Raw genomic sequence first — 18210 nt, forward strand, 5'->3', positions numbered from 1 at the left:
TTGCTATGAGACTCTCCACTCTTCCTCCCCCTCCCTTCTTGTTGTAAGGTAAAACGCAGCATTTCCTGTGCGCCAGCGCGGGAATGTCGCCGGTTGACACGCAAAGTAAAAATGATATACATTGAAAGATACCGCAAGATGTTAGAGGAGCCGATCAGCTTAATCAGCATTGTGTCATCTCCTGTAGTAGTGGCTTGGGTGAAACGGACATTTACGAACCTGTAGAAGTTACGCACTATAGCTTTAAACTGTTTTAATGGGACTCAGCGGGACGTTCAGTGTTACAGCAGCATTCACGTAATATGGCAAACAAGCTAAATGCGCTAACAGCAGATCGGAAATGTGCAAAAACATTTTGAGGTCAAACAAAAGTCAGAGACTGTGTCATATTAAGTATCTGTGAGATGTAAATTCACCACTTCTAAGCAGAAGCGAGAGAGATAGATAATGTTATCTCATAGCCTTACAGTGCAGAGTCTCTCCTCTTCTGTGCCCCCGCAGCCTGTACCAAAGAGTATTGTGAAAGTCAAGAGCACTCACTCTGCAGCAAAATCTGGGGACCAAAACATTCCCGGAGATACACTGCACAGTGCGCTGATGAGCAAAAAAACGAAACAAATAAAACAACTGCTCGACTAATCTCTGACTTTCAAGGGGAAGCTCTAAAAGGGTGCAACATTTGTTCAATGCTTTGTAACTATTTGAGTTAACATCACTGTTATAGTCTAAGAAGGTTCAAAACTACCTGAACACGGCTGTGCAAAAGCAAAATTGAACTCTGTTGTTTCCTCGCTCAGTATGCCGAACTAGGAATGTCCCAGGAATGTCTAATTGGTCTGTGTGAAATGCTGCAATAATACAAGTCTTAAGGTTCCCAAACAAGACAATAATAAAGTCCCAATGTCCTCAAATGTCCTAATTCAGCTTGTTACTGATGCTAAAATTGGTCAACTTTGTTGCCATATCAAACTACAACCTTTATTAATCATAAGTACACCAGTTTCCACCATAAACTTTGATCAGTTTTGTACCTTGTCCACTTTTGTGACGGGATCAGCTGCAGACTAACTGTGCAGAGACGGCCACCATCTTGTTTTTACACTGATTAGTGTATTGTGCGACCACTAGATGCCACAAAAAAAGTGTCCACAAAGGAGGACAACAGGTCTAACTTTAGCAGAATGAAGAATAAGGTGCAGCAATCCCAAAATGTGATGTCCTCGTATGAGGAATCAGGGTCGTGGGAGGTTAAATCACATACTTATCCAATAAATCTGATGCTTAACTGGTTTGAACTTCCTGTGTTACAAATACTCCTGTCATACATCCTGCCCAAATCTAAGAAAGGATCATTTCCACTCCTCCGCAATTGAATTCCATTGTGGTGACAGAAAAATGTAACTCATGTGCTCACAGATTCCCACAGGGATCCTTTCTGTTTTTACATGTCCCATGTAGCATGAAAAACCTATGGTTGTTCTCTCAGCAGTTCCACAACACAACAGTATAATAGCGTGGTGTTTTATGAGGCTCATATGACTCCGCTAAGCAATCATGTTTTTTTTTTTTTTTTTTGTCAGACCTCCCCCTCCCTCCATACAGTGAAAAAGAGCAAGAACGTATGATATTCCCCCTAAAAAACAGCCCCGGTCCCTCTGGTTACATCAGTGGTATTGTCAGAGAGGATGAAAGGGTAAATGATCCATCTAAAATGAGTCAACTGGTAAATGGGCTTCGCTCCATTGAGCAGATTGAGTAATGGATTTGACGTGCCCACCTTCAAAAGCAGTGAGAGAAGAAAAACAAGACGGAGCGAGGCAGAGGGAGAGAAACAAGGTGCCTGGCTGAATGAGACCTGAGCAGTGTGAGAGCGAGCTGGCCGTAGGGTTTGGAAAATCATCCTCAGTTTTCTTCTCATCAATCTTAGCAGGTTGCATTTCCATAAAGGAGAGCAAACGGCGCCTGCAGGGGGTCAGCGGAGTATGATGGCTTGTTATTCATCAGTACACAATTGGACATAAAGAAGGAGGAGGAGGGGGTTGTTTCTGGTTGGGCAGGCTCTGGTTAATGGAGCCAGCGCTTGTATCAGGTGTGGAACAGTTTGTCAATAAGGTGATGCCCTCTGTGGTAATACATGGCCACAGTGTCAGAATCAAAGATTACTCATTGACCTCGATCAGGTGATAAACCAGCAGCGAATGGTTCCTTAATCACAGCAGCGAAGTGAGTGGGCTGGTGTTATTCTGACGCCTGTATTGAACCAAAACTGCACTCAGCATTTACATTCTACATCTTGCTCTCTGCTTATCGGATACTTTTTATCCAGAGCAGTTTACACAGTGAAATATGATTCAAGTCTGCAGTGTTTGAAGTGGAACACAGTATTAAGCCGCCGAAGAAATAAGTGCTTTCTACACGCTTGCTCTGTGTTGCTTCAGCTAATGAACAGTGCAGCTACTGAAAGGAAATCAAATGAATTTTGGAGTACATGCAGCCCGTCACCCTCCTACGTGTTGATTCAGAGATGCTGCCATAAGCTCCACAAAATAAACAGCGTTCAGAGTGTGGGCCCCGGCTGGAAACCTGACAGCAGCTCAAATACCACATTTCTTACAGAGACAAAGGAACACGAAGAAGGAGAACAGTGAACAGGACTGGAAACGTTTCGATTGATCTGATGGATTTTTTTTTGCATTTTCGGGGTAGTGTTTTCAACATCAGAGATAACAGACAAAGGGTTAACTTTTCCTTGACGCTGTGAGGAGAACAACAGTTTTCCTTCTAGAAATCAAAGGTATAATCAATTTAATGCCAAGTCAAAGCTGTACAACATCCAGCACAATATAGACGGACATCACATGTAGTTGTAGCATGTCAGGAGGCATTTCAGGCATTGAAAAGTCTCATTTTCTTTTTTTTCCAAACTTTGTTGTTATTGATTTTACACATAATTACAAAAATTACAGTTATTGTTAGAATTTATGACCCGACCTGTCCAGCAAGACGGGAGAAAGATGTGATTTGCTGTCAGTGGTGAGAGAGAGAGAGCGTCTAGAGGCCAAAATGGTGTCCAATTTGGGAACTGCCCATTGGTTCGACATCCCATTGTTCCGACCATATTAAACCCATTGTTCCAAAGTCCGTTCCGAAATCATCATGATGCCCTGTGGTTAAGGTCTGGTTAGGTTTAGGCACGAAAACCACTTGGTTAGGGTCAGGAAAAGATCATGGTGTGGGTTAAAATGAAAAAGAAAGTGACAAACACATAAGCTGTGAGCCTGCTCCGCCTCAAGCCTTTCCCAGCTGACCCAGAGCCGGTCGCGGCGCACACCATACGCCCGCCGCGAGCCGTTCAGCACCACGGACAGTCGGACTAATGGGATGTCAAACCAATGGTCGGACCAATGACGTGGACCCGTCCAATTTGAACTCAGATTTTAAAGGAGGAAGCCACAATCACATTTGTCGTATAAATCGAGGTAGAAGGTAGAAGAGGTGAATGCAATAAGGCTGTCAGTGTTACCAGGTGAGTAGAGTGAGCCTCAGTAACGAATCATGATGGAGAAGCCTCAGTCAGAGTCCTGCACAGGTCAAAGCTTCACCCGCCTGCACCCGTTATTAAACTCACACAGGCTACAGTCACTCACATTAACCTGAGTTCCCCATTCTTGAAATCCAAATCCAGTGGAGGAGACGTCTCTTTCACTGGCTGCACTTGATGGCGGGATGTTGAAAACATTCAATCACTGCCAGGTTAGGCAACATTTTAGCATGCTCCTTGCACCACCATAAAACCTCAAAAAGATCCTCCTTGGGTGTCTTGAATTCCATGTAGGCTGCTGCCTCCTCCTCGGGCTGCAAAGTGTCATGGCTGGAGTCCTCCATGTCGGTGACGAATGGGACGACGGGGTCAAAGGTTCAACTTGTGTCGTTAACTTAAAAGATAAAAGGAATTGCAGCTTGATAATAATGATTTAGTTGTCAAAATATCTGAAAAGTAAAAAATATATATTTCAGTCAGGACCACTTAAGTCAAAGAAAAGTTTATTTCCATTTGCAGTGTCATATTTGAGGGTATGGCTCTGTTCTGGGGCCTCTGCTTTCTTTGTTTGTGCATGGAAGGGCAGAGCGAGCACACCTCCCTGCCCTTCCATGCACCCACATGGAAAGCCTAAGGCAGGGAGCGCAGTAGCAAAGATCGCCAAGAACATATTACAGCAGCACTAATAACAAACAGAAATGACATTGATAAGTCAGACACAGCATGAAAAGGAGGAGCTGTGGTGGAGGCAGGTTGCAGAGCAGCTTGCAGAGGAAGCAGCAACAGTAGGCAGGTCAGAGCAGTTTAAATAGGGCGCCCTGAAAGAGATTTGCCAATTGGTTGCATAGGAAGGAATCACGTGATCTATCAGCTGACTCCTTTCCATCAATCAGCTGCTCCATCAGTTGATTGTGCTGTTTGAGATCAGCTGATGTAGCTGGGATGTGAGCTGAGCTTGACATCCTGTCCTGCCTGAACTAACGCTATGCTCAACTTTTGTTCCCACCCGCTACTCCCTATTTTTTTTAATCATTTTTATCCTCATATCTCAGCCAATAATTTAAGATTCTTATATTTGTCGCCCAATAATTAAACAGAATATTTGGTAGTGCCATCCCAACCAATGGCCCGGGCCTCTGTGAGATCTGACGTCGTAACCTAAGATACTTTAAATCCAAACAAATTCCAAGATGAGGCCATCTAGAGGGGAAGAAAGATCAGTACACACTGGAATAAGTCTCGACCATTTTCTGTATGAATAAAGTTTGGTGACTGTTGGACAGACTTGGTGAACATGAAACTCTCCTGGTTGAATCGTCAGTACAAAAGATGGTTCTTTCAGAAAAAGAAGTCAAAGGTTCAAGGCTGTGTACATAAAAACATTAAGAGAAAAATCAACTTGACTTCCAGGAAACATTTCACAACTTAGAATTATGTTTTGCCTTTGCTAACATCAAACTGAAGTTAAAAGGTCCAGACGCACTAGTGCGAACATAAGCCAACTGCTGCGTCGCCTCACGTCAACCGCGTCTCGGCCAAAAAGTTTCACTCAAACACGCCGCAAAGACTACAGCCAGCAGTCAGCCAGCACGTACGTTCTGCGTCTGCGTGAATGGAAAGGACTTGTACTAGCATTTATCGCCATTAATCATTAAAATGTGTCCACAAAACAAGACAGAGATCGTTTTCTGTGTTTGTTGACAGCAGATCAGTTTGAAATATTGCAGGGAGCAAAGGAACAGTCAGGAGCAGCCACAGTGAGCTGCAGGTGACAGGCTGCACACCTCCAACAGCTCCTTTCACTGTGCCCTGCTAACAGAATGATAGAAAAAGAGCCAATTATTGCCCAACTTCTTTATTGATATGACAGTGGTGTGTTTTGCTAGTAGAGAGTAGATTTTTTTCAAGTTAAAATCAAGTTACATCCATGATGTTCGCTTTCTTCACCACTAATGCCTTCAAACTGAAACCAAAGCGCTGCGTGGTGATTAGTATCTGGTCTGAACTGTGTGAGCGAGTCTGTAAGCTAGCAAATGAAAGGGAGGTTTTAGCTACAGGAAACAGCGAGAGGAGGTTGCGGTTGTCAGTGGTGGTTTCCTCATCCATCTGCCACACAACCACAACCTCGCCAAGACACACAGTCTCTCACACACACACACACACACACACACACACACACACACACAAATGAAACCGCTCGCCCCCTTTCTTTCGTTCTTTCTCTCCTCACTGTGGATGTCTTATTCTTCAGTTGCCATTGGTTACCTGGCAATTCTGTTCTTAATGTCAATTACCTCCAGCATGCTTATCCTTTGTGGCAAACAGGGGGATCGAAACGGAGATCCAAAGTCACTTCCCCGCTGCCCACTTTTTCTAAGAAGAAGAAAACCAGTTTTTTTTTCTGTTATTGAGATGTTTGGAGTCATTTTGTTTGTTTTCGGCGCTGGTGGGTGACCTTATAATTTGTTAGGAGAGCAGTTGTTGTTATTTGCAGAGGCTTGTCTCTTCATCACCAACCGCTCTCGTCATCCTGCACAGCCGTAATTTCCTCCCTTTCCAACGTCGCCACATAATTTATCTGCTCATTCTGTGAGAGAGAGAGAGAGAGAGAGAGAGAAAGGAGGAGAGGAGGGGGGAGATATGTAGATAGGCAGAGAGATAAAGATGGGGGGTAGGGGGAGGAGGTGGTGAGGGAGGTAAGATGATGGTAGCAGTGTGTGATGAGGTGGGAAATGGGGGACGGAGGGGAGGCAGGAGGGGAGTCGGTTGCCCATGGATACGACCCCGATATAATTTGATTTGTGGCAGCAGGAAGCAATGAGTGAGCGAGCACGAAAGGAGCGAGGGGGAGGATGGCAGGGGGAGGATGTGGAAAGAGAGAAGAGAGAGGAAGAAAAAACAAGGGCGAGAAAATAAGAGACGAAGGAGGAAGAGGGAGACGGAGACAGAGAGAGAAGGAGGGATGAGAGAGGCTTAAACATGTCGGGCGCTGGAGTAAAAAGGAGCAAGAGATATGAGAGATGGAGTGATTGTGAGACAGAAAGATGGAGAGATTGACGGTCTCACATGGCTGCTTTTCCAGCATTCATCCTCGATGTCTCTATCTTATCTCTGCCCCATCTTTTCCTCTCTCTCCTTCCTTATTCAATTCATTTCAATTACATTCAGTTCAGACCTGCGCTGCAGGCAGAGCAGCCAAAGAGACACAGTCTGTATCAGTGCAGGTAAACCTACAAGCTCTGCTTCATCGTTTTAATATCAGCGTATCATTAATGCATTGATTTGCAAACAGTATTATTACAGCACAGTGTGTTTACCAAGAATAAAAAAAGACCTTAGAGAGCGTTAGCATCCAGCGGCCTCTGAACAATTTTTACTTTTAAGGCCCCGACACACCAAGCCGACGGTCGGCCGTTTGTAAATGTTGGGCCATGTGTCCTGCACTGTTGCCTCTTGATTCAGCATGTTGAACCAGCAATGGCGATGGCGGAGCCCGATGGTGAATAAAATCTCACTGATTGTCAGTTCAGCTCAACGCACAAGAACAGAAACATAAGTGAGGAAAGTAAACAAAGAGCTAAAGTCCAGAGGGAGTGAGACCGAACAAACTTGTTACATAAGGTCAGGGTATTTTTCTTTATCCATTGAACTCTTTGGTTTGTGTTACTGTTCACTGGTGCACGGTAAATATGCTCTGTTCTTTCAGCATTGGATTGTGTTGTTAATGTGCTAACTGGCTAACTATCAATCAATCAATCAATCAATCAGTTTTATTTATAAAGCCTAATATCACAAATCACAATTTGCCTCACAGGGCTTTACAGCATACGACATCCCTCTGTCCTTATGACCCTCGCAGCGGATAAGGAAAAACTCCCCAAAAAACCCCCTAACCACTAACTAGCATCATGACGGTCTTCCAGTTTCCCTTTTTGTAAGACGAATACAGCTGGTTAGGAATTTTCTTATCTGCTGTTAAGAAGAGTTGTTTCCTCTCGTGCAGTTGCAGAATGTACGTACTGCTTTGCCGTCGGCTGTAGCCTTTGTGGTGTGTACATGTGCAACATATTTGCCTAAGACACAGGTGACATGAGGCGACACACCAGGGGGCTTTTGTCGCCGCTACATTTTTGAAGTCAGCTTTGTGTGTCTGGGCCTTTAGGGTCAATATGTTGTTCACTTGTTCTCAAGACAGATGCTGAGTGAAAATGTCAGCCTTCAGGGTCAAGGGGTCTTAGATTACATAACTTAGTGCAGAAACTTCCAAGAATGCTGCACTTCAGGTCCCGGCCCCTAATCAATGGTGTGACAACACTTTCGTTGGACCAGTGGGAAAATGTTCAAACTTGTTGGATATTAAGCTGAACACCGAACAGGGCCAGGATACTGAATTTACCAGGTGTCTCACTTAACTCAGTGGAAACGTAATAACAACATGTCCAAACAGAAAACGAGACTATCGCATTGCATGATGTAACATCAGAGCTCTTTGTCCACGTTGAATCCACTAAACATGCGTTTCTGTTACGTCATATAAACGAACCACATAGCTTTGAGCTGTGAGCTCGAGGTTAGGCTAGAGACATAACTACTTAAAAGATGGGTGAGTAGCCTACTTGCTATCTTCCTACGGTTGTAACACTATTTTTTAAAACCGAAAACACATTTTATATTGTGATATTTACTGAAAATGACATAATTATATAATATAGCCAACAGCAAGTAGCCTAGCTTGTTATCAGTGAGGGTCATTTAGCTTACCAGGAACTTTCAGCTCTCTGGTGATCTTCCTCCAGCCAGCTGCCCCCTTACTTAGGTTTGTGCAGTAAAGTAAGAAATCATATAGATAAGTCTTCATTTAAACTTCATGTATCAGCCGTTCTTTATCCATTGCGGCACATTCAAAGCGAGCAACAAGAATAGAAACACGGCGTCCAACAGCTCAAAATGGCGCCTGCATCCTGCTAAGACGCCTCCTTTGTCGGCTTCAAATCCAGAGTGTTTTCGTTTAAGTTTTCTTCAGAGACTAACACTGCAGTGTCTCCTCTCGTCACCCCAAAAAACACACAAACTTTAAGGTAAACAAACACAACATGCGCCGCTCTGGCCTCCTTACCTCTACTGGAACGTGATCTCCTTAATGTTGCCGTGCTTTGCTCACAGCCTGTCAGACTTTAGTGGCACCGTTGGTCCATTTATAAACATAATATAATATTAATCATGTTGTCATATTGGTTAGTACCAATGCAGTATGAGCTGGATTTAACACTGTGGCTGATGATGTAGGCTACTTTTTAATTTGCCAGAACGTGTCATAATGACAAATGCTGGTTCAGCCAGTTTGCATAAAATCAAACTGGTTTAAGCTCGTACACCAGACCAGACCGGCAAAACCAGAAATCGACCCAAATCTACTCCACAGGTGTTTTAGCCCTTAAAACGGATGGAAAATGTGTTGATACACTCGTGGGTGTGGCCGGAAGACCGTCCCGCTCTCTGCCCCTTTTAACACCGTCAGATAATTCCAGCATCCCATCTGTGCACACACACTTTTCACTTTGTATTTCTGCCATATCAAACACCAGATATTGTATCGGTACCTGACGCTTCTCCTTCTCTCCATGTCTTAATCTTTCTCTCCCTCTGTGTGTGTTTGTGTTTGTGCGATCCTGTGTGTTTAATCCAAACAAAGCCAAATCTCCCTGGATTGTAAATACCAGTTGGTTATAGCAGGGAGGCGCTTCTAAAGCCAACCAGGAGACAACAAGGGACCCTGTGCTTCAGCAACACTCCCAGTTCTGTTCCGCTTGTTCACAACTGAGGGGGCTCGCACAAGTGTGTGTCTGTGTGTGTGTGTTAGGAAGAGAGAGAAATAACGTGCGACAGAAGGAGAGTGTGGAAAAGAGAGCTGGAGAGAGTGTGTGACACAGAGAGACGGAGAGAGAGCATGGAAAAGAGCATAACAGAGTGTGAAAACGATGAGGAGAATGAGTGTGACGAGAGAAAAAAGCCTGCGTGTGTGTGTACTTGAAAGGGAGCATGTTTAGACACTCTGTCTGGAAGTCTGTTTCCTAAAGCACACATTACTTTCATACAATCAGTCCTGTTTTGTCCTGAATACTCCCTGCTGAAAACTATAGTGATTTAAGGTGTTGAAATGCAAAAAGCCCAAATTATACGTCTCTCGTCTGGGAGGATGATCTCAAGTTTAGCTTTAAAGGAAGAGTTCAGCATTTAGGGGAATATACCTTTTCACTTTCTGGCCAAAACAGAGATAGAGTCACTGTGTGTCTGACGACAAGATTGAGGAAGTCACTGCTTGGGGTCAAGTAATACTCCGACACATAATTCACTGTAAACGTGCAACTTGTCATTTTGACTTTTTGGTTTTTGCACACATAAAACAAAATATAACTGATAATTAATGAGCTTTAAATCCAGTTCAGACCAATGATTCATGACGAGATAAAACTGTTTTAGAACGTTGCAGAGAAAAGTAGCAGCGGTGTGAACTGGCTGATCTGAGCTTGACTCATGTTCGATTGGTGCGGCAGGTGCTCCGTCCCCGCCAAGCCCTCTCTTTCTGTCCTCACGGTGTGCCGGTGTCAGATGGTGGGTCGCTGCTGCTGCTTGCTGTATGTGCTTATGCCCCGCCCACACATCATTCTCATTGACTGAAAAATTGGCGCTGCTTCTTATATTATTGTGACATATTGATTATGAATACAGTCCATCAGATGTTTTACGTTTTTCCCCATTTCATCACTACTACAAATGCAATTGTAGCCAGTATCTCACTATCACTAAACAGTGAGCTAAAATATGTTTCTGAAAACATTTTAGTGAGGAATAGACAATACAGTAACATAATCTTGGTTTTTATTTAATCAGCACTGCTTAGCTTTACAGGATGATCTGAGTTTGGTGTGAGAGGGGCAGGTTTCTTTATAGATCCGCTTCAGTACTCTTTGTAGAGTTCAGTTAACAGCCAGATGTTTTGCACGATCATCCGGCGGATCTGGATGACGCTGGCAAATGAGCAGGGAGATCTGGTGGCAGGTTGGATGGAGGGAAGTTTACCACAGTTCATTTACACACACTACCCACGCTGTTATGATACAAAGCTGTTTTAAAATTGGCAAAGTATCCGTTTAACTGAAGCCGACAGGCGTAGTAGCATTTTGAGACGCTTTAATCCAAGTGTTTATTGTTTATCATGATATTTTATGGTATTGTGGTCATCTGATAACAGCAGCAGAAAGAGATCCGACTGACAACACGTGTCGGGTGTGAGCAGCTTCAGTCAAACACAGAGTCAGCCATCACAGAGAGATTTGGAGAGAACAGAAACAGTTGGCTTCTCTGTCGGTGAAAGTAAGCCAGGCGTGTTTGTGAAGAGGTTTAATGTCTGATTCAAGTGACTGTTTGTTTTCAACTGAGCTGATGAGGTTTAGGTTTAATTTGGAGAGGAAAAAGAAATATAGTTATCAGTCTGTAAATGTTTGTAAATATTGTACATTTTCCACTTGTTAATGCTCACACCCTGTCGTCCCGCAAGAACTTTCTGGCCCCTGTGAAAATGAAAAGCTCTGACAATAAGTATGTGAAGTCTTTTGCGTGTCCCTTAGACTCTGGGCCAGCTCTGGGCCCAGATCAGCAAACATCCAGGGCAAATGGGCGGCTTCAAGACATACTTTGCTTAAAACGAAATGTCAAAAGTGTGAGGTAATTCTTCGTGTTCAGTGTGCCTTTACTGAAGAATACTGTTGTCATGAGTATCATTAATGTGAGACATGTGAGGATGAGGCAGATTGCTGCACCAGAGAAGAAGATTTCTTTTAGAAAAATACAGATTTAAATGAGATTTTTTGCAGCATTTTAAACATTTATAATTGATTAAAAATAAATCTTTCCCCTCCTCCACCAGGTGACGTTCACCAAGAGGAAGTTCGGTCTGATGAAGAAGGCCTACGAGCTGAGTGTCCTGTGTGACTGCGAGATCGCCCTCATCATCTTCAACCACTCCAACAAGCTGTTCCAGTATGCCAGCACCGACATGGACAAGGTCCTGCTCAAGTACACCGAGTACAACGAGCCGCACGAGAGCCGGACCAACGCCGACATCATCGAGGTAAAGCGTGGGAGGAGGGGGTGTGGGGAAACAGTTGCCGCAATATAGCATAGTGACACTGATTCAACCATGATGAAGTCGCCTTCTCTGACTCCCTGTTAATGATGGAAGCAATACTTCATGAACATTGTTATTCAAGTTGGAAAATGACTTTGCTGTTTTCTTGTTTCGTGTTCTCTTGGTCTTTGTTGGTGCACCCCACCACGACTCGGTACTAAAACTAGAGTTTATTGTCCCCAGTGGGATCATTAAGCTCTAACCTAAACTAATCTAACCTCGTCCTCTCCAGACTCATTCAGACTCAATTAAGTCTAGTCCAGTCTGTCAAGGCCAGTCCAGTTCACTGCTGTCCAGTCTGTTTAACTGAGTAAAAGCTACTTCTCCATGTCTGAGGATGAGGATGATGTGAAGGCTAACTTTAAATCCAGCCTGGTTCTGTATATCTCGCTCACTTTTTCTCTTCAAAAATCATCTGTTGAAACTGATTTTCACCTGGATTCTATGTCCCCTGCTGGAAAAAGGCACCATAGTTACCATATTTCATGAGTGAGGTCACCTTAAAGCAAAACTCATACACCGCAAAGGGCTGCTTAATCATCCACTAGCAGTTGCGATGGGGCGTAAAAGTTAGTGTGTCGCCAGTAGGGAAACTAAGTACAATGAAAACAGATTTAGCTAACAAGCGGTGACGTACTGTGATCACATAGACCACTGCGAGCTGTCTTTTCTCTGGGGGCTTTCAGCAGCTTCTGTCTGCACACAGGGCTGTTAGCAGAACTCGTCCAACGCTGATATTAGCTTTTCAAATTGTCCATTGTGGTCTCCGTTGTCATACGTCCGTTTGTTAGAAGTTTGACTGGCACTCTTTTAACTACATCTGGTTGCGGCCTCTTCTTCTGCAGTAGCATGACTGGAGAATTGGCACCAGCTGCTGCTTATCTTGACGAACCAACTCTCAATATTTGTAACAGTAGTGGACGAAAAAACACGTAATTTCACCTTTTTTTTTTTGGCCTATTTTCTAAAAATTTGGTTAAAATTTGTGCTACGTTTGGATGGAAACCCGACTGATGTCACTCTCAAGTCTGTCTCTTTAAATTTGAAGCTAGAGGCAGGTCTTGATTAGCCTAGCTTAGCATAAATATGGAAACAGCTAGCCAAAGGAAAAAAAAATCCACCTACCAGCACCTCTTAATCTTATGTAAGTGTGTGGTGTTAAAGGGCTTTGGATCAAGCCAGGCTAACAGTTTCCCCTGTTTCCAGTCTTTATGCTAAGCTAACCATCTCCTGGCTATAGCTTCATATCAAACTGACAGATACAAGAGTGGTATCTATCTTCTCATTAGCCCATTTTCCAAAATGTTGGAACTATTCCTTTAAGAGGAAAACAAGGAGACAATTGTGAATGTAGACGAGTCCAGTCCAGTCTGGTTTTGTCCAGTCCAGTGTGGTCCAGTTCGGAGTGGTTGAGTCCAGCCTGTCCCAGTGTTGTTTATGGCTGTACTCTGGCTCAGTGCCTGCGAGCTCGCAGGGAGGGCAGAGGTAGGGACAGCTGGGCCTCACCCCTCCTCCCCCCCTTACCCCTTTGGCATCGTCCCCGTTGTTACCCAGAGACCTCTCCAACAACAAAAACAACAACAACAGCAACAAGCCAAAGGAGGACGCCTGGAACCAATTGGAAACCACCTTGGCACAAAATGGCCACCAGATAGAAGACGAGCCTGTCGAGCTGCTGAAAAATGTTTGCTCATTTGCATATTGAGTAGCATAGAGGTCAGCGATGAGGTTAGGAGAGAAGGTGTGAGGGCAATCGCTTAGTTCCGTTTTTATGTTTTTGTAATAGGAGCACATTTATTTCTAACATCTTTCTTCCCTGTGGGAAAAAGCTTCGCTGGAGCTCGTCAGGCGAACACGCAGCACGTTCTCATGCCTTGCTGACCCTTTTATACATAATGGCCCTCTCATGAATTGAACACGAGGTGGTTCGGTATGATTCAGCAAGCCGTGTACACTGCAGTACAGCACTTAGGCTTCATATGGAGCGTTGACTTAAAGCCGGATCTCACTTGGCTTTGAATATTTTTTCTCACTTGTTTTTACACGGATTGCTGCAGCAGTTCATGATCGGTCAACCGCCGTCAACACCAAGTCCCCAACACAGATTTATTATCATGTGGAAAGCTCAGGTTAAAGTCATAGTCCAACAAACACAGTCGCAGCAAAGCAGAAAAAGTTTCCAAAATGATCTTGTGAATAGATTTTGGCCAATAAAAGAGTGAATGACCAAATCCAGACACGAGAATGATGTGTTTTTGTGAGTTAGGAGGGAATTTCAGATTGGGGAATTGTACTAAATTGGCCACATTATTTTGGAAAAAAAACCATTATGTCCACATGTGTAGCCAGGGTCGAAAGGAATATTGTAATAATCTAAAATAAAAACAGGATAAGTAATGATTATAGTTGGAGTGAATCCCCAGGAGCTGCTCCTAAACTCCTTCCTGATATCTGCACTAAACAAGTGAGAATATTAGACAGAAATAAATGTCAAATTCAAACATTTGTTCTCTGACAGATTTCGAGTTACAGCGTTCTACCTGTGTCCCAGGAGTGTTGCACTCTGGCACTAAATGCTGATGAGTCTTATGTCTCTGTTTTCAGGCTGTAAATATGTTATTCTAAGAAGCCCAGAGGCGTCATAGAGTGTTTGATTCATCCCATGAACACTGAGAGGCTCCGCTGACCTCTGACTGCTGCCTCTGTTTCACAAACATCTAAATCAATCACAAGCGAGTGCACTCGAGGTGTTTGAGACGCAGCTAATAGCCCAGGAACCTTTTTAGTAAGTGAGAAACTTAATTGGTTTGTTTGTTTGTTTGAAAGTTTCACTTTGGCTCTGCTTACAGTTCAGCCTGAGAAATTAAGAATTAAATTTAGTTCCCAAAAAGTACCTGTTCTGGGGTGGTAACTTTTCATTGACCCAGGAGGTATCACAGCTGAGTTTTGTTTACATGCACACAAATATGCCGCTGTCATTGTGAATATGATAATATCTTGAATTCATGTAAAGAGCATATTCTGTTCGGATATTCTGAAGAAGTCCTTTTTCTGAATGTGGCATTTTCTCATCGAGACACGTGGAATGCACTGGAATTATTTAGCAGCATTCTTTAGACAAGTATACAGCGCATATAGAATATATATCTCAGGGTTGTTACCTGGCACGCATGACCTCTTGCCTCTTTATGGCTTTGTGTGTTGTCATGGATACGTTGAACACAAACTAACTGGCCAGCAGTTTGAAGGCTGGTGCAGAGATGCATGCTCAAAGGAAACCCCACATTTCTGTCCAGAAGAAGAAACATGATAAAAGACATGCATATCAACAGATTTTTGCAGATGTGGAAATATCCAAACACCGACCTTTATGAGAAGATGGTTGAAGGAATGAAGAGAGGCTGGGTTCATGTGTGTATTTATTGACGTGATAAACGACATTGTTAGGGCACGTTAATCAGACTATGCAGGAATATTAGTGGAATATTCATTTTGTTTTGTTTGAGCAGTCTGTTAAGTTTTTAACATTATACAAAAAAGAACATAGAGTATGTAGTGTGTATGAATATTTACTGAAGACCTACACTTTCCTTAAAACAGAGGTTCCCAACTGGTCCAGATTTCTCCTCAGTCATTAACTCAAGGTCCACACCATTTCATATATTCAGCGTCATACTTGCGTTTAGCCACGTCATCGAGCCAGTTTAGCGTCTCTGTCCAGGAGCTGTCCGTTAGTTACTCAGTCTACAGCAGAAAAGGGCATTTCAAAATAAAAGCTCTGTGCCGAAAATTCACTTTACTTGAAAATAAAGCGTGCTTTTCACAAACCTGACACTTGCCGTCCATTCAGAATGGACCCATGACCCACTTTTGGACTGCGACCCACGAGCTGGGAACCACTGCTTTAAAATATATACATACATGGTGACAAGCTGTGTTAGAACTATTGAGAAATTATAGCAAACACACTCACATACATGTATACGAAAATAAAATATACAGGAACACAAGCAGCAACAATAAATAAGTAGAAAAAATGAAATGGAAAAAGACAAAAAGAAAGATATATGTTTATTGATTTACATTGGGGCTGCTGTACGACAGACACCATTACAGGTCCTTCATTGCATACTGTATGTTACATTTACATTATATACATCAAGTTAAAATGAGTTTTAGTGCAGAGGTTGTAATTATGTGTCCCCAGTTACGTCCAATATACAAGATAAGTCCTGCCCCCCAAGATATCTTATAGAGAGGCCCCAGATACATTGAAACCATTTATCTTTGATTGTGTATGTATTTTTTTTTTTTTAAAGGAAAACACATGGAAATTTGCTTAAGCCAACGCCCAGTGCTTGGTCTGTGATTGCTTTTCCATGTTTATATTAATTTACCACGGAAACAGCTTAGTAGGAATATCGCCATTTTGAAAAATATGTTGGCTTTGTATCTTTCTGCAGTACGCAGAAGCGTTTCATTTGCATGTTATTACGTAGTGGATAAATAGAAACTTTACTTTTAAACAGCGCTGTGGTTTCGTGTGGTTAGGTTTAGGCACAAAAACCTTTTGGTTGTGGTCAGGAAAAGTTCATGTTTTGGCTAAAATACCCAGTTTTCTTGGCACTATCTCATTAAAACAACGACAGGTCTGTAAAAACAACCCTCAAATTTGGTGGCTAGAAAGCTGCAGGAACACAGCAAACTAAAAAGTTTCATTAAAAAACAACCGGTTTTGTTGTTTGTCAGTCTTGAGCAGTGGTTTGCAGTTTGGCGGGCGTCTCACCAAGAAGTCACGTCATCCACCATCCCCTCCACCTCCTGATGACAAAGTCAACTCGTAGGCTACGTCACTTTAGAAACATTGATTTGACACATATGAAACGTCGAAATGTAACGTAAACGTAATGTAACTCGCTGGTTTCAGTCCCTTATTGGACTAATGGGCCTGATGGACTTTTGGTTCCTAGTTTAGTTCCTGCGACTATCTGGTCGAAAAGGCGTTTGTGGTTTATCATGGATGAAATCCAATAAGGGCTGAAATCTCAGTGAAAGTGTTGGTGAAGCAGATTTGGATTTGTGTGGGCAGAAGGTAAGACTGAGGAAGCAGAGTTTGGTGCTACATTTTCCCCTCCGCTGTGACTTCCTCTCTTCCTTTTCCTCTTCTTCGTCTCTTTCCTGCCTCCTAATCTCCTGATTCACTCGGTCACGTCCGTTTCTCCTTCTTTTCTTCTCCCTCTCTTTCTGTCTGTCTCAGAGTGTCAGCAGTAAAGCCTTTCTGTAGGCTGTATCTCCAGCTGCAGATGGCTCTTAAGTGTATGCACGAGTGTGTGTGTGTGTGTGTGTGTGTGTGTGTGTGTGTGCAGGCCGTGGCAGGGCGTTGGGCTGCTCCGGGCCACATCAGCTCAAGCTCCACTGGCCCTGTTTGTGTGCGTACATGTGTTTGTGTTTTCAAGTGTGTCACTCTGTCTCTTTCTCTCTCTTTATGTGTGTGTGTGTGTGTGTGTGTGTGTGCATAAGTCCACCGCCCTCTCTCTGTTTGCACGCTCTGCAGCAGCCCATGAGAACGCCTCATACAATATTCAGTCCCGGTTAGCCTCTCGGTTGTGTGTCGCTTCTGTGAGTGTGTGTGTGTGTGTGTGTGTGTGTGTGTCCTACATGGGAGCTTCCCTCCTATACCGGCCTGTATACTGCACTCCTGTACACCTCCCGCCCCCACCCGTCCTCTCTGTAGGCCAGGAGGCATTTAACAACTTTCTCCAGTGTTTGTCCTCAGCTGTCCCCTTCGCCAGATGTGCTGCAGCACACGCCTCGTTGTTAAGCGGGTGTTAGTGTTGTCTGCGCCAACCATTTTCCATTAATCCCTCGTATTTTGCATTTGCGATGGCATTTTGAATCATCAGGACTGGAAAAATTCTTCAAGACCTACATCTGAGAAAAACATAGCTGTAATTTGCTGCCAGATATCTGACAAAACAATGTTTAAAACTGCAGCAGGAACAAAAATACAATAGAAATATCAAAATATTACATGTCCATTACCATCTATTTAAAACATTCACTTCATCTAGCCGACTTTTACTGTGAAACATTGGCAGGAAGTGTTGATATTCAGAGCTGTTTGCTTTACATTGATCAAAAAGTTGCAAAGCAAAAAATGGATCTGAATTAATTAGTTGTTTTCTCCTCAACAGTTCTGTTTGGACAGACGAGCAGTTACCTGAGACCAAGTCAATGTTTGATTGTTGGCCTTTACTTGATTGGTCACCTAACACAGTATTAAAGGAACCCTTCACCACATAAATGACCATTTGTGTATCAGTTAGTCACCACAATTGAATGTTGAATTTGTGAAAAAAGCTTTGGGTTTCCTGCATGCGGCCGCGGTGAATGAAGAATCCAAAAATGGAGAAAATTCTTAATGAATTGAAGTCATAGGGGTCCACGTTTAACAACAGCAAACCTACGTCAAAACATCTGT

The 18210-nt window shown here is 43.2% G+C and overlaps 1 protein-coding gene across 23 annotated transcripts in view; it reads left to right on the plus strand.

The window, feature by feature from the left end:
• Positions 1-18210, plus strand: part of mef2d (myocyte enhancer factor 2d) — a 144555-nt gene that overhangs the window by 54186 nt on the left and 72159 nt on the right. For all 23 annotated transcript variants that reach the window (XM_078171333.1, XM_078171339.1, XM_078171343.1 and 20 more), the window contains exon 3: positions 11469-11672. In XM_078171333.1, coding sequence (XP_078027459.1) covers positions 11469-11672 — 204 coding nt within the window. The remainder of the gene's footprint in view (positions 1-11468; positions 11673-18210) is intronic.

Source organism: Epinephelus lanceolatus, chromosome 10 (genome assembly GCF_041903045.1).
Source record: "Epinephelus lanceolatus isolate andai-2023 chromosome 10, ASM4190304v1, whole genome shotgun sequence".
NCBI classification, from domain to species: Eukaryota; Metazoa; Chordata; class Actinopteri; order Perciformes; family Serranidae; genus Epinephelus; species Epinephelus lanceolatus.